The sequence below is a fragment of the Pristiophorus japonicus genome, chromosome 4 (assembly GCF_044704955.1).
Source record: "Pristiophorus japonicus isolate sPriJap1 chromosome 4, sPriJap1.hap1, whole genome shotgun sequence".
Lineage (NCBI taxonomy): Eukaryota > Metazoa > Chordata > Chondrichthyes > Pristiophoridae > Pristiophorus > Pristiophorus japonicus.
Genome location: NC_091980.1, coordinates 153,829,138 through 153,852,172, shown reverse-complemented (window position 1 = coordinate 153,852,172; position 23,035 = coordinate 153,829,138). Strand labels below are relative to the sequence as shown.

Below are 23,035 nucleotides of genomic sequence, written 5' to 3'. Positions count from 1 at the left end.
CATCGAACCCATCCACCTACACATCGAACCCATTCATCTACACATCGAACCCATCCACCTGCACATCGAACCCATCCACCTGCACATCGAATCCATCCATCTACACATCGAACCCATCCACCTCCACATCGAACCCATCCATCTGCACATGAAACCCATCCACCTACACATCGAACCCATCAATCTACACATCGAACCCATCCATCTACACATCGAACCCATCCATCGACACATCGAACCCATCGACCTACACATCGAACGCATCCACCTGCACATCGAACCCATCCATCTACACATCGAACCCATCCACCTACACATCGAACCCATCCACCTACACATCGAACACATCAATCTGCACATGGAACACATCCACCTACGCATCGAAGCCATCCACCTTCACATCGAACACATCCATTTACACATCGAACACATCAATCTACACATTGAACCCATCCACCTACACATCGAACCCATCAATCTGCACATCGAACCCATCAATCTACACATCGAACCCATCCATCGACACATCGAACCCATCCACCTACACATCGAACCCATCCACCTACACATCGAACCCATCAATCTACACATCGAACCCATCCACCTTCACATCGAACACATCCATTTACACATCGAACACATCCACCTTCACATCGAACACATCCACCTACGCATCGAACCCATCCACCTTCACATCGAACACATCCATTTACACATCGAACCCGTCCATCTACACATCGAACCCATCCACCTTCACATCGAACCCATCCACCGACACATCGAAATCATCCACCACCACATCGAACCCATCCATCTGCACATGAAACCCATCCACCTACACATCGAACCCATCAATCTACACATCGAACCCATCAATCTACACATCGAACCCATCCATCTACACATCGAACCCATCCATCGACACATCGAACCCATCGACCTACACATCGAACGCATCCACCTGCACATCGAACCCATCCATTGACACATCGAACCCATCCACCTACACATCGAACCCATCAATCTACACATCGAACCCATCCATCGGCACATCGAACCCATCCACCTACACATCGAACACATCAATCTACACATGGAACACATCCACCTACGCATCGAAGCCATCCACCTTCACATCGAACACATCCATTTACACATCGAACACATCAATCTACACATTGAACCCATCCACCTACACATCGAACCCATCAATCTACACATCGAACCCATCAATCTACACATCGAACCCATCCATCGACACATCGAACCCATCCACCTCCACATCGAACCCATCCACCTCCACATCGAACACATCCACCTGCACATCGAACCCATCCACCTACACATCGAACCCATCCACCTACACATGGAACACATCCATTTACACATCGAACACATCCACCTTCACATCGAACACATCAATCTACACATTGAACCCATCCACCTACACATCGAACCCATCAATCTACACATCGAACCCATCAATCTACACATCGAACCCATCCATCGACACATCGAACCCATCCACCTACACATCGAACCCATCCACCTACACATGGAACACATCCATTTACACATCGAACACATCCACCTGCACATCGAACCCATCCACCTACACATCGAACCCATCCACCTACACATGGAACACATCCATTTACACATCGAACACATCCATTTACACATCGAACCCATCCACCTACGCATCGAACCCATCCACCTTCACATCGAACACATCCATTTACACATCGAACCCATCCACCTTCACATCGAACCCCTCCACCGACACATCGAAATTATCCACCTACACATCGAACCCATCCATCTGCACATCGAACCCATCCACCTCCATATCGAACCCATCCACCGACACATTGAACCCATCCACCTGCACATTGAACCCATCCACCTCCACATCGAACCCATCCATCTACACATCGAACCCATCCACCTCCACATCGAACCCATCCATCTACACGTCGAACCCATCCATCTACACATCGAACCCATCCACCTGCACATCGAACCCATCCACCTGCACATCGAACCCATCCACCTACACATCGAACCCATCAATCTACACATTGAACCCATCCACCTACACATCGAACCCATCAATCTACACATCGAACCCATCAATCTGCACATCGAACCCATCCATCGACACATTGAACCCATCCACCTACACATCGCACACATCCATCTGCACATCGAACCCATCCACCTACACATCGAACCCATCCATCTACACATCGAACCCATCCATCTACACATCGAACCCATCCATCTACACATCGAATCCATTCACCTACACATCGAACCCATCCATCTACACATCGAACCCATCGACCTACACATCGAACGCATCCACCTGCACATCGAACCCATCCATCTACACATCGAACCCATCCACCTACACATCGAACCCATCGACCTACACATCGAACGCATCCATCTACACATCGAACCCATCCACCTACACATCGAACCCATCCACCTACACATCGAACACATCAATCTACACATGGAACACATCCACCTACGCATCGAACCCATCCACCTCCGCATCGAACCCATCCACCTTCACATCGAACACATCCATTTACACATCGAACCCGTCCATCTACACATCGAACCCATCCACCTTCACATCGAACCCATCCACCGACACATCGAAATCATCCACCTCCACATCGAACCCATCCATCTGCACATGAAACCCATCCACCTACACATCGAACCCATCAATCTACACATCGAACTCATCCATCTACACATCGAACCCATCCATCGACACATCGAACCCATCGACCTACACATCGAACGCATCCACCTGCACATCGAACCCATCCACCTACACATCGAACCCATCCACCTACACATCGAACCCATCCACCTACACATCGAACCCATCAATCTACACATCGAACCCATCCATCGGCACATCGAACCCATCCACCGACACATCGAACACATCAATCTACACATCGAACCCATCCACCTTCACATCGAACCCATCCACCGACACATCGAAATCATCCACCTCCACATCGAACCCATCCATCTGCACATCGAACCCATCCACCGACACATCGAACACATCAATCTACACATCGAACCCATCAATCTACACATCGAACCCATCCACCGACACATCGAACACATCAATCTACACATCGAACCCATCCATCGGCACATCGAACCCATCCACCGACACATCGAACACATCAATCTACACATCGAACCCATCCATCGGCACATCGAACCCATCCACCGACACATCGAACACATCAATCTACACATCGAACCCATCAATCTACACATCGAACCCATCCACCGACACATCGAACACATCAATCTACACATCGAACCCATCCACCGACACATCGAACACATCAATCTACACATCGAACCCATCCATCGGCACATCGAACCCATCCACCGACACATCGAACACATCAATCTACACATCGAACCCATCCACCTTCACATCGAACCCATCCACCGACACATCGAAATCATCCACCTCCACATCGAACCCATCCATCTGCACATCGAACCCATCCACCGACACATCGAACACATCCATTTACACATCGAACACATCAATCTACACATTGAACCCATCCACCTACACATCGAACCCATCAATCTACACATCGAACCCATCAATCTACACATCGAACCCATCCATCGACACATCGAACCCATCCACCTACACATCGAACCCATCAATCTACACATCGAACCCATCAATCTACACATCGAACCCATCAATCTACACATCGAACCCATCCATCGACACATCGAACCCATCAATCTACACATCGAACCCATCCATCGACACATCGAACCCATCCACCGACGCATCGAACCCATCCACCTTCACATCGAACACATCCATTTACACATCGAACGCATCCATCTACACATCGAACCCATCCACCTTCACATCGAACACATCCACCTACGCATCGAACCCATCCACCTTCACATCGAACACATCCACCTACGCATCGAACCCATCCACCTTCACATCGAACACATCCATTTACACATCGAACCCGTCCATCTACACATCGAACCCATCCACCTTCACATCGAACCCATCCACCGACACATCGAAATCATCCACCTACACATCGAACCCATCCATCTGCACATCGAACCCATCCACCTACACATCGAACCCATCCACCTACACATCGAACCATCCACCTACACGTCGAACCCATCCATCGACACATCGAACCCATCCACCTTCACATCGAACCCATCCATCGACACATCGAACCCATCCACCTACACGTCGAACCCATCCACCTACACGTCGAACCCATCCACCTACACGTCGAACCCATCCATCTACACGTCGAACCCATCCATCTACACGTCGAACCCATCCATCTACACGTCGAACCCATCCATCTACACGTCGAACCCATCCATCGACACGTCGAACCCATCCACCTACACATCGAGCACATCAATCTACACATAGAAACATAGAAAATAGGTGCAGGAGTAGGCCATGCAGCCCTTCTATCCTGCACCGCCATTCAATGAGTTCATGGCTGAACATGCACCTTCAGTACCCCCTTCCTGCTTTCTCGCCATACCCCTTGATCCCTCTAGTAGTAAGGACTATATCTAACTCCCTTTTGAATATATTTCGTGAATTGGCCTCAACTACTTTCTGTGGTAGAGAATTCCACAGGTTCACCACTCTCTGGGTGAAGAAGTTTCTCCTCATCTCGGTCCTAAATGGCTTACCCCTTATCCTTGGACTGTGACCCCTGGTTCTGGACTTCCCCAACATTGGGAACATTCTTCCTGCATCTAACCTGTCCAAACCCATTAGAATTTTAAACATTTCTATGAGGTCCCCTCTCATTCTTCTGAACTCCAGTTGATCCAGTCTTTCTTGATATGTCAGTCCCACCATCCCGGGAATCAGTCTGGTGAATCATCGCTGCACTCCCTCAATAGCAAGAATGTCCTTCCTCAAGTTAGGAGACCAAAACTGTACACAATACTCCAGGTGTGGCCTCACCAATGCCCTGTACAACTGTAGCAACACCTCCCTGCCCCTGTACTCAAATCCTCTCGCTATGAAGGCCAACATGCCATTTGCTTTCTTAACCGCCTGCTGTACCTGCATGCCAACCTTCAATGACTGATGTACCATGACACCCAGGTCTCGTTGCACCTCCCCTTTTCCTAATCTGTCACCATTCAGATAATAGTCTGTCTCTCTGTTTTTACCACCAAAATGGATAACCTCACATTTATCCACATTATACTTCATCTGCCATGCATTTGCCCACTCACCTAACCTATCCAAGTCACTCTGCAGCCTCATAGCATCCTCCTCGCAGCTCACACATCCACCCAACTTAGTGTCATCCGCAAATTTGGAGATACTACATTTAATCCCCTCGTCTAAATCATTAATGTACAATGTAAACAGCTGGGGCCCCAGCACAGAACCTTGCGGTACCCCACTAGTCACTGCCTGCCATTCTGAAAAGTACCCATTTACTCCTACTATTTGCTTCCTGTCTGACAACCAGTTCTCAATCCACGTCAGCACACTACCCCCAATCCCATGTGCTTTAACTTTGCACATTAATCTCTTGTGTGGGACCTTGTCGAAAGCCTTCTGAAAGTCCAAATATACCACATCAACTGGTTCTCCCTTGTCCACTTTACTGGAAACATCCTCAAAAAATTCCAGAAGGTTTGTCAAGCATGATTTCCCTTTCACAAATCCATGCTGACTTGGACCTATCATGTCACCATTTTCCAGATGCACTGCTATGACATCCTTAATAATTGATTCCATCATTTTACCCACTACTGAGGTCAGGCTGACCGGTCTATAATTCCCTGTTTTCTCTCTTCCCTCCTTTTTTAAAAAGTGGGGTTACATTGGCTACCCTCCACTCCATAGGAACTGATCCAGAGTCAATGGAATGTTGGAAAATGACTGTCAATGCATCCACTATTTCCAAGGCCACCTCCTTAAGTACTCTGGGATGCAGTCCATCAGGCCCTGGGGATTTATCGGCCTTCAATCCCATCAATTTCCCCAACACAATTTCCCGACTAATAAAGATTTCCCTCAGTTCCTCCTCCTTACTAGACCCTCTGACCCCTTTTTTATATCCGGAAGGTTGTTGGTGTCCTCCTTAGTGAATTCCGAACCAAAGTACTTGTTCAATTGGTCTGCCATTTCTTTGTTCCCCGCTATGACTTCCCCTGATTCTGACTGCAGGGGACCTACGTTTGTCTTTACTAACCTTTTTCTCTTTACATACCGATAGAAACTTTTGCAATCCGCCTTAATGTTCCCTGCAAGCTTCTTCTCGTACTCCATTTTCCCTGCCCTAATCAAACCCTTTGTCCTCCTCTGCTGAGTTCTAAATTTCTCCCAGTCCCCGGGTTCGCTGCTATTTCTGGCCAATTTGTATGCCACTTCCTTGGCTTTAATACTATCCCTGATTTCCCTTGATAGCCACGGTTGAGCCACCTTCCCTTTTTTATTTTTACGCCAGACAGGAATGTACAATTGTTGTAATTCATCCATGCGGTCTCTAAATGTCTGCCATTGCCCATCCACAGTCAACCCCTTAAGTATCATTCGCCAATCTATCCTAGCCAATTCACGCCTCATACCTTCAAAGTTAGCCTTCTTTAAGTTCTGGACCATGGTCTCTGAATTAACTGTTTCATTCTCCATCCTAATGCAGAATTCCACCATATTATGGTCACTCTTCCCCAAGGGGCCTCGTACAATGAGATTGCTAATTAATCCTCTCTCATTACATAACACCCAGTCTAAGATGGCCTCCCCCCCAGTTGGTTCCTCGACATATTGGTCGAGAAAACCATCCTTTATGCACTCCAGGAAATCCTCCTCCACCGTATTGCTTCCAGTTTGGTTAGCCCAATCTATGTGCATATTAAAGTCACCCATTATAACTGCTGCACCTTTATTGCATGCACCCCTAATTTCCTGTTTGATATCCTCCCTAACATCACTACTACTGTTTGGAGGTCTGTACACAACTCCCACTAACGTTTTTTGCCCTTTGGTGTTCTGCAGCTCTACCCATATAGATTCCACATCATCCAAGCTAATGTCCTTCCTAACTATTGCATTAATCTCCTCTTTAACCAGAAATGCTACCCCACCTTCTTTTCCTTTTATTCTATCCTTCCTGAATGTTGAATACCCCTGGATGTTGAGTTCCCAGCCCTGATCATCCTGGAGCCACGTCTCCGTAATCCCAATCACATCATATTTGTTAACATCTATTTGCACAGTTAATTCATCCACCTTATTGCGGATACTCCTTGCATTAAGACACAAAGCCTTCAGGCTTGTTTTTTTAACACCCTTTGTCCTTTTAGAATGTTGCTGCACAGTGGCCCTTTTTGTTCTTTGCCTTGGGTTTCTCTGCCCTCCACTTTTCCTCATCTCCTTTCTGTCTTTTGCTTTTGCCTCCTTTTTGTCTCCCTCTGTCTCCCTGCATTGGTTCCCATCCCCCTGCCATATTAGTTTAACTCCTCCCCAACAGCAAACATCCCCCGAGGACATTGGTTCCGGTCCTGCCCAGGTGCAGACCGTCCGGTTTGTACTGGTCCCACCTCCCCCAGAACAGGTTCCAAATGCCCCAGGAATTTGAATCCCTCCCTGCTGCACCACTGCTCAAGCCACGTATTCATCTGCGCTATCCTGCGATTCCTACTCTGACTATCACGTGGCACTGGTCGCAATCCCGAGATTACTACTTTTGAGGTCCTACTTTTTAATTTAGCTCCTAGCTCCTTAAATTCGTTTCGTAGGACCTCATCCCTTTTTTTACCTATGTCGCTGGTACCAATGTGCACCACGACAACTGGCTGTTCTCCCTCCCTTTTCAGAATGTCCTGCACCCGCTCCGAGACATCCTTGACCCTTGCACCAGGGAGGCAACATACCATCCTGGAGTCTCGGTTGCGGCCGCAGAAACGCCTATCTATTCCCCTCACCATTGAATCCCCTATCACTATCGCTCTCCCACTCTTTTTCCTGCCCTTCTGTGCAACAGAGCCAGCCACGGTGCCATGAACTTGGCTGCTGCTGCCCTCCCCTGATGAGTCATCCCCCCCACAGTACTCAAAGCGGTGTATCTGTTTTGCAGGAGGATGACCACAGGGGACCCCTGCACTACCTTCCTTGCACTACTCTTCCTGCTGGTCTTCCATTCCCTATCTGGCTGTGGACCCTTCTCCTGCGGTAAGACCAACTCGCTACACATGCTACTCACGTCATTCTCAGCATCGTGGATGCTCCAGAGTGAATCCACCCTCAGCTCCAACTCCGCAACCCGGACCGTCAGGAGCTCGAGGCGGATACACTTCCCGCACACGTAGTCGTCAGGGACACCGGAAGTGTCCCTGAGTTCCCACATGGTACAGGAGGAGCATAACACCCGACCGAGTTCTCCTGCCATGACTTAACCCTTAGATACACTTAAATTGGCAACAACAATGTTAAAAGTTACTGACTAATATAAAAAAGAAAAAGAAAAACTACTCACCAATCACCAGCCAATCACTTACCCCCTAGGCTGTGACGTCACCTTTCTGTTTCTTTCTACTTCTTTTTTCCCTTCTCCCTGTAGCTGCACAAGTACACCTTTTATAGGCCTCTGCTGATCCCCGGACTCACCATCACCAACGAACTCCCGACGCCATCGAACCCATCCACCTGCACATCGAACCCATAAACCTACACATCGAACTTATCCATCTACACATCGAAACCATCCACGTACACGTCGAACACATCCATCTACACATCAAACCCATCCACCGACACATCGAACCCATCCACCGACACATCGAACCCATCCACCGACACATCGAACCCATCCACCGACACATCGAACCCATCCACCTTCACATCGAACCCATCCACCGACACATCGAACCCATCCATCTACACATCGAACCCATCCACCAACACATCGAACCCATCCACCGACACATCGAACCCATCCACCTTCACATCGAACCCATCCACCGACACATCGAACCCATCCACCGACACATCGAACCCATCCACCGACACATCGAACCTATCCACCTTCACATCGAACCCATCCACCGACACATCGAACCCATCCACCGACACATCAAACCCATCCACCGACACATCGAACCCATCCACCGACACATCGAACCTATCCACCTTCACATCGAACCCATCCACCGACACATCGAACCCATCCACCGACACATCGAACCCATCCACCGACACATCGAACCCATCCACCGACACATCGAACCCATCCACCGACACATCGAACCTATCCACCTACACATCAAACCCATCCACCTACACATCGAACCCATCAATCTACACATCGAACCCATCCATCTATACAATGCCAGTTTACACAATCGAAAGTTGCACTCTATTATAAACAATCCCGCTCCCCAATCGACCAACAGTCCCATTGCCAAACCACTGTCACATTATCCAACGCATCCATTGACCAACCTACACTCCCATTGCCCAACTCACCCATTGACGAACCCACAGTCCCATTGCCCAACCCACAGTTCCCGACTCCGCACAGCCGCTCCTCACTGCCACCTCTATTTCACTAATTATATCACCTTTTGTTGCAGGTTTTAGAGAATCAGTCAAGTCTTGAACGCAATCTTGAGGAAAAGCAAGCAGCCAATTTAGAGGAAATTAAAGAAAAGGAAAAAGAGGTAACAGGATGTTGAGTTGGATGGAGTACAGTGTGTGTGAGAGGGTGGGGAGTTGGATGGGGTACAGTGTGTGTGAGGGTGGGGTGTTGGATGGGGTACAGTGTGTGTGAGGGCGGGGAGTTGGATGGGGTACAGTGTGTATGAGGAGGTGGGGAGTTGGATCGGGTACAGTGTGTGTGGGGAGTTGGATGGGGTATCGTGTGTGTGAGGGGGTGGGGAGTTGTATGAGGTACAGTGTGTGTGTGAGGAGGTGGGGAGTTGGATGGGGTACAGTGTGTGTGAGGAGGTGGGGAGTTGGATGGGGTACAGTGTGTATGAGGAGGTGGGGAGTTGGATCGGGTACAGTGTGTGTGGGGAGTTGGATGGGGTATCGTGTGTGTGAGGGGGTGGGGAGTTGGATGAGGTACAGTGTGTGTGAGGAGGTGGGAAGTTGGATGGGGTACAGTGTGTGTGAGGGGGTGGGGAGTTGTATGAGGTACAGTGTGTGTGTGAGGAGGTGGGGAGTTGGATGGGGTACAGTGTGTGTGAGGAGGTGGGGAGTTGGATGGGGTACAGTGTGTATGAGGAGGTGGGGAGTTGGATCGGGTACAGTGTGTGTGGGGAGTTGGATGGGGTATCGTGTGTGTGAGGGGGTGGGGAGTTGGATGAGGTACAGTGTGTGTGAGGAGGTGGGAAGTTGGATGAGGTACAGTGTGTGTGAGGGGGTGGGGAGTTGGATGAGGTACAGTGTGTGTGAGGGTGGGGAGTTGGATGGGGTACAGTGTGTGTGAGGAGGTGGGGAGTTGGATGCGGTACAGTGTGTGTGAGGGGGTGGGGAGTTGGATGGGGTACAGTGTGTGTGAGGGGGTGGGGAGTTGGATGAGGTACAGTGTGTGCGTGAGGAGGTGGGGAGTTGGATAGGGTACAGTGTGTGTGAGGAGGTGGGGAGTTGGATGAGGTACAGTGTGTGTGAGGAGGTGGGGAGTTGGATGAGGTACAGTGTGTGTGAGGAGGTGGGGAGTTGGATGGGGTACAGTGCGTGTGAGGGGGTGGGGAGTTGGATGAGGTACAGTGTGTGTGAGGGGGTGGGGAGTTGGATGAGGTACAGTGTGTGCGTGAGGAGGTGGGGAGCTGGATAGGGTACAGTGTGTGTGAGGAGGTGGGGAGTTGGATGAGGTACAGTGTGTGTGAGGAGGTGGGGAGTTGGATGGGGTACAGTGTGTGTGAGGAGGTGGGGAGTTGGATGAGGTACAGTGTGTGTGAGGGGGTGGGGAGTTGGATGAGGTACAGTGTGTGCGTGAGGAGGTGGGGAGTTGGATAGGTTACAGTGTGTGTGAGGGGGTGGGGAGTTGGATGAGGTACAGTGTGTGTGAGGGGGTGGGGAGTTGGATGAGGTACAGTGTGTGCGTGAGGAGGTGGGGAGCTGGATAGGGTACAGTGCGTGTGAGGAGGTGGGGAGTTGGATGGTGTAAAGTGTGTGTTGGTGAGGGGGTGGGGAGTTGGATGGGGTACAGTGTGTGTGAGGGTGGGGAGTTGGATGGGGTACAGTGTGTGTGAGGTGGTGGGGAGTTGGATGAGGTACAGTGTGTGTGAGGGGGTGGTGGGTTGGATGGGGTACAGTGTGTGTGAGGCGGTGGGGAGTTGGATGGGGTACAGTGTGTGTGAGGAGGTGGGGAGTTGGATGAGGTACAGTGTGTGTGAGGGGGTGAGGAGTTGGATGGGGTACAGTGTGTGTGAGGGGGTGGGGAGTTGGATGGGGTACAGTGTGTGTGAGGGGGTGGGGAGTTGGATGGGGTACCAGTGTGTGTGAGGACGTGGGGAGTTGGATGGGGTACAGTGTGTGTGAGGGGTGGGGAGTTGGATGGGGTACAGTGTGCGTGAGGGGGTGGGGAGTTGGATGAGTTACAGTGTGTGTGAGGGGGTGGGGAGTTGGATGGGGTACAGTGTGTGTGAGGGGGTGGGAGTTGGATGGGGTACAGTGTGTGTGAGGGGGTGGGGAGTTGGATGGGGTACAGTGTATGTGAGGGGGTGGGGAGTTGGATGGGGTACAGTGTGTGTGAGGGGGTGGGGAGTTGGATGGGGTACAGTGTGTGTGAGGGGGTGGGGAGTTGAATGGGGTACAGTGTGTGTGAGGGGGTGGGGAATTGGATGGTGTACAGTGTGTGTGAGGGGGTGGGGAGTTGGATGGGGTACAGTGTGTGTGAGGGGGTGGGGAGTTGGATGGGGTACAGTGTGTGTGAGGGGGTGGGGAGTTGGATGGGGTACAGTGTGTGTGAGGAGGTGGGGAGTTGGATGGTGTACAGTGTGTGTGAGGGGGTGGGGAGTTGGATGGGGTACAGTGTGTGTGAGGACGTGGGGAGTTGGATGGGGTACAGTGTGTGTGAGGGGTGGGGAGTTGGATGGGGTACAGTGTGTGTGAGGGGGTGGGGAGTTGGATAAGTTACAGTGTGTGTGAGGGGGTGGGGAGTTGGATGGGGTACAGTGTGTGTGAGGGGGTGGGAGTTGGATGGGGTACAGTGTGTGTGAGGGGGTGGGGAGTTGGATGGGGTACAGTGTATGTGAGGGGGTGGGGAGTTGGATGGGGTACAGTGTGTGTGAGGGGGTGGGGAGTTGGATGGGGTACAGTGTGTGTGAGGGGGTGGGGAGTTGAATGGGGTACAGTGTGTGTGAGGGGGTGGGGAATTGGATGGTGTACAGTGTGTGTGAGGGGGTGGGGAGTTGGATGGGGTACAGTGTGTGTGAGGGGGTGGGGAGTTGGATGAGGTACAGTGTGTGTGAGGGGGTGGGGAGTTGGATGGGGTACAGTGTGTGTGAGGAGGTGGGGAGTTGGATGGTGTACAGTGTGTGTGAGGGGGTGGGGAGTTGGATGGGGTACAGTGTGTGTGAGGGGGTGGGGAGTTGGATGGGGTACAGTGTGTGTGAGGGGGTGGGGAGTTGGATGGGGTACAGTGTGTGTGAGGGGTGGGGAGTTGGATGGGGTACAGTGTGTGTGAGGGGTGGGGAGTTGGATGGGGTACAATGCGTGTGAGGGGGTGGGGAGTTGGATGGGGTACAGTGTGTGTGAGGGGGTGGGGAGTTGGATGAGGTACAGTGTGTGTGAGGGGGTGGGGAGTTGGATGGGGTACAGTGTGTGTGAGGAGGTGGGGAGTTGGATGAGGTACAGTGTGTGTGAGGAGGTGGGGAGTTGGATGAGGTACAGTGTGTGTGGGGAGTTGGATGGTGTAAAGTGTGTGTTGGTGAGGGGTTGGGGAGTTGGATGGGGTACAGTGTGTGTGAGGGGGTGGGGAGTTGGATGAGGTACAGTGTGTGTGAGGAGGTGGGGAGTTGGATGAGGTACAGTGTGTGTGAGGAGGTGGGGAGTTGGATGGGGTACAGTGTGTGTGAGGGGGTGGGGAGTTGGATGAGGTACAGTGTGTGTGAGGGGGTGGGGAGTTGGATGAGGTACAGTGTGTGTGAGGAGGTGGGGAGTTGGATGAGGTACAGTGTGTGTGAGGAGTTTGGGAGTTGGATGGGGTACAGTGCGTGTGAGGGGGTGGGGAGTTGGATGAGGTACAGTGTGTTTGAGGGGGTGGGGAGTTGGATGAGGTACAGTGTGTGCGTGAGGAGGTGGGGAGCTGGATAGGGTACAGTGTGTGTGAGGAGGTGGGGAGTTGGATGAGGTACAGTGTGTGTGAGGAGGTGGGGAGTTGGATGGTGTAAAGTGTGTGTTGGTGAGGGGGTGGGGAGTTGGATGGGGTACAGTGTGTGTGAGGAGGTGGGGAGTTGGATGGGGTACAGTGTGTGTGAGGGTGGGGAGTTGAATGAGGTACAGTGTGTGTGTGAGGAGGTGGGGAGTTGGATGAGGTACAGTGTGTGTGAGGAGGTGGGGAGTTGGATGGTGTAAAGTGTGTGTTGGTGAGGGGGTGGGGAGTTGGATGGGGTACAGTGTGTGTGAGGGTGGGGAGTTGGATGGGGTACAGTGTGTGTGAGGAGGTGGGGAGTTGGATGGGGTACAGTGTGTGTGAGGTGGTAGGGAGTTGGATGAGGTACAGTGTGTGTGAGGGGGTGGTGGGTTGGATGGGGTACAGTGTGTGTGAGGGGGTGGGGAGTTGGATGGGGTACAGTGTGTGTGAGGAGGTGGGGAGTTGGATGAGGTACAGTGTGTGTGAGGGGGTGGGGAGTTGGATGGGGTACAGTGTGTGTGAGGGGGTGGGGAGTTGGATGGGGTACAGTGTGTGTGAGGGGGTGGGGAGTTGGATGGGGTACCAGTGTGTGTGAGGGGGTGGGGAGTTGGATGGGGTACAGTGTGTGTGAGGGGTGGGGAGTTGGATGGGGTACAGTGTGTGTGAGGGGGTGGGGAGTTGGATGGGGTACAGTGTATGTGAGGGGGTGGGGAGTTGGATGGGGTACAGTGTGTGTGAGGAGGTGGGGAGTTGGATGAGGTACAGTGTGTGTGAGGAGGTGGGGAGTTGGATGAGGTACAGTGTGTGTGAGGGGGTGGGGAGTTGGATGGGGTACAGTGTGTGTGAGGAGGTGGGGAGTTGGATGAGGTACAGTGTGTGTGAGGAGGTGGGGAGTTGGATGGGGTACAGTGTGTGTGAGGGGGTGGGGAGTTGGATGAGGTACAGTGTGTGTGTGAGGAGGTGGGGAGTTGGATGGGGTACAGTGTGTGTGAGGGGGTGGGGAGTTGGATGGGGTACAGTGTGTGTGAGGAGGTGGGGAGTTGGATGGGGTACAGTGTGTGTGAGGTGGTGGGGAGTTGGATGAGGTACAGTGTGTGTGAGGGGGTGGGGAGTTGGATGAGGTACAGTGTATGTGAGGGGGTGGGGAGTTGGATGAGGTACAGTGTGTGTGTGAGGAGGTGGGGAGTTGGATGGGGTACAGTGTGTGTGAGGGGGTGGGGAGTTGGATGGGGTACAGTGTGTGTGAGGAGGTGGGGAGTTGGATGGGGTACAGTGTGTGTGAGGGGGTGGGGAGTTGGATGGGGTACAGTGTGTGTGAGGGGGTGGGGAGTTGGATGGGGTACAGTGTGTGTGAGGAGGTGGGGAGTTGGATGGGGTACAGTGTGTGTGAGGTGGTGGGGAGTTGGATGAGGTACAGTGTGTGTGAGGAGGTGGGGAGTTGGATGGTGTAAAGTGTGTGTTGGTGAGGGGGTGGGGAGTTGGATGGGGTACAGTGTGTGTGAGGGGGTGGGGAGTTGGATGGGGTACAGTGTGTGTGAGGTGGTGGGGAGTTGGATGAGGTACAGTGTGTGTGAGGGGGTGGGGAGTTGGATGGGGTACAGTGTGTGTGAGGGGGTGGGGAGTTGGATGATGTACAGTGTGTGTGAGGAGGTGGGGAGTTGGATGAGGTACAGTGTGTGTGAGGGGGTGGTGGGTTGGATGGGGTACAGTGTGTGTGAGGGGGTGGGGAGTTGGATGGGGTACAGTGTGTGTGAGGGGGTGGGGAGTTGGATGAGTTACAGTGTGTGTGAGGGGGTGGGGAGTTGGATGGGGTACAGTGTGTGTGAGGGGGTGGGGAGTTGGATGGGGTACAGTGTGTGTGAGGGGGTGGGGAGTTGGATGGGGTACAGTGTATGTGAGGGGGTGGGGAGTTGGATGGGGTACAGTGTGTGTGAGGGGGTGGGGAGTTGGATGAAGTACAGTGTGTGTGAGGGGGTGGTGGGTTGGATGGGGTACAGTGTGCGTGAGGAGGTGGGGAGCTGGATAGGGTACAGTGTGTGTGAGGAGGTGGGGAGTTGGATGAGGTACAGTGTGTGTGAGGAGGTGGGGAGTTGGATGGTGTAAAGTGTGTGTTGGTGAGGGGGTGGGGAGTTGGATGGGGTACAGTGTGTGTGAGGGTGGGGAGTTGGATGGGGTACAGTGTGTGTGAGGAGGTGGGGAGTTGGATGAGGTACAGTGTGTGTGAGGAGGTGGGGAGTTGGATGGTGTAAAGTGTGTGTTGGTGAGGGGGTGGGGAGTTGGATGGGGTACAGTGTGTGTGAGGGGGTGGTGGGTTGGATGGGGTACAGTGTGTGTGAGGTGGTGGGGAGTTGGATGAGGTACAGTGTGTGTGAGGTGGTGGGGAGTTGGATGAGGTACAGTGTGTGTGAGGGGGTGGTGGGTTGGATGGGGTACAGTGTGTGTGAGGTGGTGGGGAGTTGGATGAGGTACAGTGTGTGTGAGGGGGTGGGGAGTTGGATGGGGTACAGTGTGTGTGAGGTGGTGGGGAGTTGGATGAGGTACAGTGTGTGTGAGGGGGTGGTGGGTTGGATGGGGTACAGTGTGTGTGAGGTGGTGGGGAGTTGGATGAGGTACAGTGTGTGTGAGGGGGTGGGGAGTTGGATGGGGTACAGTGTGTGTGAGGTGGTGGGGAGTTGGATGAGGTACAGTGTGTGTGAGGGGGCGGGGAGTTGGATGGGGTACAGTATGTGTGAGGGGGTGGGGAGTTGGATGGGGTACCAGTGTGTGTGAGGACGTGGGGAGTTGGATGGGGTACAGTGTGTGTGAGGGGTGGGGAGTTGGATGGGGTACAGTATGTGTGAGGGGGTGGGGAGTTGGATGGGGTACCAGTGTGTGTGAGGACGTGGGGAGTTGGATGGGGTACAGTGTGTGTGAGGGGTGGGGAGTTGGATGGGGTACAGTGTGTGTGAGGGGGTGGGGAGTTGGATGAGTTACAGTGTGTGTGAGGGGGTGGGGAGTTGGATGGGGTACAGTGTGTGTGAGGGGGTGGGGAGTTGGATGGGGTACAGTGTGTGTGAGGGGGTGGGGAGTTGGATGGGGTACAGTGTGTGTGAGGAGGTGGGGAGTTGGATGGGGTACAGTGTATGTGAGGGGGTGGGGAGTTGGATGGGGTGCAGTGTGTGTGAGGGGGTGGGGAGTTGGATGGTGTACAGTGTGTGTGAGGAGGTGGGGAGTTGGATGGGGTACAGTGTGTGTGAGGGGGTGGGGAGTTGGATGGGGTACAGTGTGTGTGAGGGGGTGGGGAGTTGGATGGGGTACAGTGTGTGTGAGGGGGTGGGGAGTTGAATGGGGTACAGTGTGTGTGAGGGGGTTGGGAATTGGATGGTGTACAGTGTGTGTGAGGGGGTGGGGAGTTGGATGGGGTACAGTGTGTGTGAGGGGGTGGGGAGTTGGATGGGGTACAGTGTGTGTGAGGAGGTGGGGAGTTGGATGGGGTACAGTGTGTGTGAGGGGGTGGGGAGTTGGATGGGGTACAGTGTGTGTGAGGGGGTGGGGAGTTGGATGGGTTACAGTGTGTGTGAGGGGGTGGGGAGTTGGATGGGGTACAGTGTGTGTGAGGGGTGGGGAGTTGGATGGGGTACAGTGTGTGTGAGGGTGGGGAGTTGGATGGGGTACAGTGTGTGTGAGGGGGTGGGGAGTTGGATGGGGTACAGTGTGTGTGAGGGGGTGGGGAGTTGGATGGGGTACAGTGTGTGTGAGGGGTGGGGAGTTGGATGGGGTACAGTGTGTGTGAGGAGGTGGGGAGTTGGATGGGGTACAGTGTGTGTGAGGGGTGGGGAGTTGGATGGGGTACAATGCATGTGAGGGGGTGGGGAGTTGGATGGGGTACAGTGTGTGTGTGAGGAGGTGGGGAGTTGGATGGGGTACAGTGTGTGTGAGGAGGTGGGGAGTTGGATGGGGTACAGTGTGTGTGAGGAGGTGGGGAGTTGGATGGGGTACAGTGTGTGTGAGGAGGTGGGGAGTTGGATGGGGTACAGTGTGTGTGAGGGGGTGGGGAGTTGGATGGGGTACAGTGTGTGTGAGGAGGTGGGGAGTTGGATGGGGTACAGTGTGTGTGAGGAAGTGGGGAGTTGGATGGTGTAAAGTGTGTGTTGGTGAGGGGTTGGGGAGTTGGATGGGGTACAGTGTGTGTGAGGGGGTGGGGAGTCGGATGGGGTACAGTGTGTGTGAGGAGGTGGGGAGTTGGATGGGGTACAGTGTGTGTGAGGAGGTGGGGAGTTGGATGGGGTACAGTGTGTGTGAGGGTGGAGAGTTGGATGGTGTACAGTGTGTGTGAGGGGGTGGGGAGTTGGATGGGGTACAGTGTGTGTGAGGGTGGAGAGTTGGATGGTGTACAGTGTGTGTGAGGGGGTGGGGAGTTGGATGGGGTACAGTGTGTGTGAGGGGGTGGGGAGTTGGATGGGGTACAGTGTGTGTGAGGGGCACTGTCATGTTGAGGCACTGTGTGTCAGATGATCTGGAGCATAACTGCCGATTCTAAAAGAGGTGGCTGCAGAGATAGTGGATGCATTGGTTCAAAAGTCCCTAGATTCAAGAACTGTGTGTCATAGGATCTCGTGCAGCCGATTGGAAGGTCGCAAATGTAACCCTGCCATTCAAGAAAGGAGTGAGAGAGAAAACAGGGAACTAGGCCAGTTAGCCTGACATCAGTCATCAGGAAACTTCTGGAGTCCATTGTTAAGGAAGTGGTGTCAGGGCACTTCGAAAATCGTATCATAATTGGGCAGAGTCAACATGATTTTATGAAAGGGAAATTGGATTTGACAAGTTTATTGGAGTTTTTTGAGGATGTAACTAGTAGGGTAGATAAAGGGGAACCAGTGGATGAAGTATATTTTGAATTCCAAAAGGCATTCAATAAGTTGCCACATAAAAGGTTCTTACACAAGATAAGGGCTCATTGGGTTGGGGGTGATATAGTAGCATAGATAGAGGATTGGTTATCAGACAGAAAACAGTGAGTAGGGATAAAGAGTTATTTTTCCAGTTGGCAGGCTGTTAACTAGTGGGGTGCCGCAAGGATCTGTGCTGGGGCCTCAGCTATTTACAATCTATATGAATGACCTAGATGAAGGGACCGTGTGTACTGTATCCAAGTTTGCTGATGATACAAAGTTAAGTGGGATAGTAATCTGTGAGTAGAATAGTCTGCAAAGGGATATAGATAGACTGAGTGAGGGGACGGTTAGGTGACATATGGAGTATAGTGAAAGGAAATGTGAGGTTATTCACTTTGGTAGGAAGAATAGAAAAACAGAATGTGGGTAGAATGTTCCCGATGTTGGGGAAGTCCAGAACCAGGAGACACAGTCTTAAGATAAGGGGTAAGCCATTTAGGACTGAGATGAGGAGAAACTTCTTCACTCAGAGAGTTGTTAACCTGTGGAATTCCCTGCCACAGAGAGTTGTTGATGCCAGCTCGTTGGATATATTCAAGAGGGAGTTAGATATGGCCATTATGGCTGAAGGGATCAAGGGGTATGGAGAGAAAGCAGGAAAGGGGTACTGAGGGAATGATCAGCCATGATCTTATTGAATGGTGGTGCAGGCTCGAAGGGCCGAATGGCCTACTCCTGCACCTATTTTCTATGTTTCGATGAATATTTTTTAAATGGTGAGAAACTTTTAAATATTGGTGTTAATAAGAACATAAGAGAAAATAAAAAATAGGAGCAGGAGTAGGCCATACGGACCCTCAAGCCTGCTCCGCCATTTAATACGATCATGGCTGATTTGATCATGGACTCAACTCCACATCCCTGCCCACTCCCCATCACCCCTTATCTCCTTATCAGTTAAGAGACTGTCTATCTCTGTCTTAAATTTATTCAGTGTCCCGGCTTCCACAGCTCTCTGAGGCAGCGAATTCCACAGATCAACAACCCTCTGAGAGAAGAAATTTCTCCTCATCTCAGTTTTAAATGGGCGGCCCCTTATTCTAAGATCATGCCCTCTAGTTCTAGTCTCCCCCATCAGTGGAAACATCCTCTCTGCATCCGCCTTGTCAAGCCCACTCATAATCTTATACATTTCGATAAGATCATCTCTCATTCTTCTGAATTCCAATGAGTAGAGGCCCAACCTACTCAACCTTTCCTCATAAGTCAACTCCCTCATCTCCAGAATCAACCTAATGAACCTTCTCTGAACTGACTCCAAAGCAAGTATATCCTTTCATAAATATGGAAACCAAAACTGCACGCAGTATTCCAGGTGTGGCCTCACTAATACCTTATATAGCTGTAGCAAGACTTCCCTCCTTTTATACTCCATCCCCTTTGCAATAAAGGCCAAGATACCATTGGCCTTCCTGATCACTTGCTGTATCTGCATACTATCCTTTTGTGTTTCATGCACAAGTACCCCCAGGTCCCGCTGTACTGCGGCACTTTGCAATCTTTCTCCATTTAAATAATAACTTGCTCTTTGGATTTCTTTCTGCCAAAGTGCATGACCTCACACTTTCCAACATTATACTCCATCTGCCAAATTTTTGCCCACTCACTTAGCCTGTCTCTGTCCTTTTGCAGATTTTTTGTGTCCTCCTCACACGTTGCTTTTCCTCCCATCTTTGTACCGTTGGCAAACTTGGCTACGTTACACTCAGTCCCTTCTTCCAATTCATTAATACAGATTGTAAATAGTTGGGGTCCCAGCACTGATCCCTGCGGCACCCCACTAGTTACTGATTGCCAACCAGAGAATGACCCATTTATCCCAACTCTCTGTTCTCTGTTAGTTCGCCAATCCTCTATCCATGCTAATATATTATACCCAACCCCGTGAACTTTTATCTTGTGCAGTAACCTTTTATGTTTTCAGAGAGATTTGGGTGTCCATGTGCAAGAAACATAGAAAGCTAGCATGCAGGTACAGCAAGCAATAAAGAAGGCAAATGGCATGTTGTCCTTTATTGCAAGGGAGTTGGAGTATAAGAGTAGGGAGGCCTTGCTGCAATAATACAAGGTCTTGGTGAGACCACACCTGGCATACTGCGCACAGTTTGGGTCCCCTTATCTCAGGAAGGATATACTTGCCTTGGAGGCAGTGCAATGAAGGTTCACTAGATTGATTCCTGGGATGAGAGGGCTGTCTTATGATGAGAGATTGGGTAAATTGGACCTATATTGTCTGGAGTTTAAAAGAATGAGAGGTGATCTCATTGAAACATATAGATTCTGAGGGGGTTTGACAGGGTGTTTCCCCTGGCTGGAGAATCTTGAACTAGGGGGCACAGTCTCAGGATAAAGGGAAGGCCATTTAAGACAGAGATGAGGAGGAATTTCTTCACAGAGAGCTGTGACTCCTTGAAATTCTCTGCCCCAGAGGGCTGTGGGTGCTGAGTCTTTGAGTATATTCAAGGCTGATAGATTTTTGGATTCTAGGGGAATCAAGGGATATGGAGATCGGGCGGGAAAGTGGAGTGGAGGTCGATGATCAGACACAATCTTATTGAATGGCGGAGCAGGCTCGAGGGGCCGACTCCTGCTCCTATTTCTTATCTTCTTACCCCAGCCATAACCAACCTTATCCAATACACAGCAGGTTGAGGAGATGACTCGTGTTTAAGCTCCCATCATCTGTTTCTTTCTCTGTTTTCCATGATATTCAGTATCAGCAGGAGGCCCAGAATGAGTATGAAGCAAAGATGAAGGCCTTACCACAAGAGATGGTGGAGCTGAGCAAGTCCATCATGGCCGCCAAGTTCATCCCGGAGCTGGAGGGGCTGCAGAGTGAAGGGAAAGATCCAGCAGAACCAAGGGCACATGACCCGCCACCGACTGAGGAGCTGGAGAACCTGCTGCTCAGTGCAACCGCAAAGCCTGAGGATGATCTGGAAGATCTTTACTCCAAGTTATAACTTAGCAACGAGCCGCCAGCCACAATGGCAAACCCTGCACCAGAGGTGCTCTGTACTGAGTGCAGCCGTGATCGGCACAGAGATAGATAGATGGGTTCACCAGCTGCTCTCAGTACTTTACACTGGTGCAAAGGGGCATTTGCTCATTTGTAGATTCGATACAGTAGTTTGCAGGCGTAGCATCGTCTCACTTGTTAGGATGCACATGTCCATTCAGGGATTGGCAGAGCTTAAGACTGGGTTCTCGGAAAAATGCTTCCTATTTCTGTGCATCTGTGGTTTTCATGACATTCCCTTTTTCATATTTACGGGTCTCTAGTGTAAAGACTCGGATTCAACCAGTAACCCTTCATGTGCCAGGGACTCTGCTCTCCTTTGACCTTAACACTAACCCATTGACATTAGAGATATTACAGTAAAACCATGCGGATTAGTAATATCGTTATTAGCGTCACATTAAAACAGGGATCAGAAAATTAATAAAGTAGAAAGTTATGACAACCACTTCTGATATGCTTCTCACTTCCTCTCTCTTTCCATGACTGTCACGGGATTGGGACTGACGGGAGAGATCTTTCAGAGAGAGGGCACAGGAGCGATGGGCCGAATGGCTCCTTCTGTGCTCTAAAATTCTGTCTTTTTTGGGGTTAATTAACCAGTCAATTCCCTTTGTATCCTAACCATAGAGCAAAACTAATTCCATTTATTCTCAAAACGTTAATTTATTGAAGGGGTTTTCTGCTTTGCATTTCTAGATCACAGGGTGATTTTTTTCAGACATTATCGATAAAAGCTAATGTGCAGTAGTTTGCTGACAGGCCTCTTGGGCCCTCTCTGCGGTGAGTGTCCCTGGGGTGTAAGTGTGTATCATTGAAGGTTTATTGGGACAGGAATGGGCAGGCAGCTAGCTCTATTAACAAGCACGTTGTACTGCCTGTAGATGCTGGGATGGGGGTGAGGTCTTTGTGGTACCTCTGGTTATAAACGTTCTAGAATAGGCACTTCTCTCCAAGTCAGTTTGCTACGGTCTTGTCAAAACTGTTAATTGTGATTCGTGTAGAAAACCATTTGTTTTAAATTTATTTAGACTGCAGTTTGAGTGACTAACACCTGCCGATGCTTTTGACAATAAAAGTGTGATTATTCCCTACTTTTGATGCGTGTTTTTTTTATATGAATTAAATTACACATTGTAGCCTTGAATGAGCCTGCTAGGGGTGAGCTTACAGTTTTCGCCAGCAGATTGAACAATCTGAAACTTGGGATTGTAGGGGAATTGTTTTCAGTCTTCTCTGATTCTTAGACCTCGGAACTTATAGTGGGAAAGGACAACACGTGGCACAAAATTTAGGCTGAACCCAGTGTCCGTTTTATTACGTAACAAAAAACAACTAAAACTACAGGACTAGACTTCTGAGAGAAATTGACTTTAGACATACAATCACTGTAGCTATTGTAGGTTCGTGGTCGTTGGTTCCGTGACCGATTGTTTTTTCTTCTGTCCGTTCTCTGCAGTGCTGTTCCCGTTCCTGTCCTTCTGTCTCTCTGTTTGTCCTTCCTTCCTTCTGTTTCTGTGTTGGTATACTTATATCCATAGTATGAATAAGTTTCCCGCTGGGCCAGGGTCCAATTAATGCATCTGAGTCGATGTGGTGATTTGTTTAACTGGCTGTGGTGAGGAGTTTGAATGGCTATTAATTTGCACACGGAGTCGACAGTGTAAAAG

The 23,035-nt window shown here is 50.9% G+C and overlaps 1 protein-coding gene across 1 annotated transcript in view; it reads left to right on the top strand.

Annotated features, from left to right (window-relative positions):
- Positions 1–22,459, top strand: part of LOC139262701 (1-phosphatidylinositol 4,5-bisphosphate phosphodiesterase beta-2-like) — a 398,767-nt gene extending 376,308 nt beyond the window's left edge. The window contains exons 31-32 of the mRNA XM_070877853.1: positions 9,682–9,768; positions 21,061–22,459. Coding sequence (XP_070733954.1) covers positions 9,682–9,768; positions 21,061–21,309 — 336 coding nt within the window. The 3' untranslated portion in view covers positions 21,310–22,459. The remainder of the gene's footprint in view (positions 1–9,681; positions 9,769–21,060) is intronic.
- Positions 22,460–23,035: the final 576 nt, after the last annotated feature.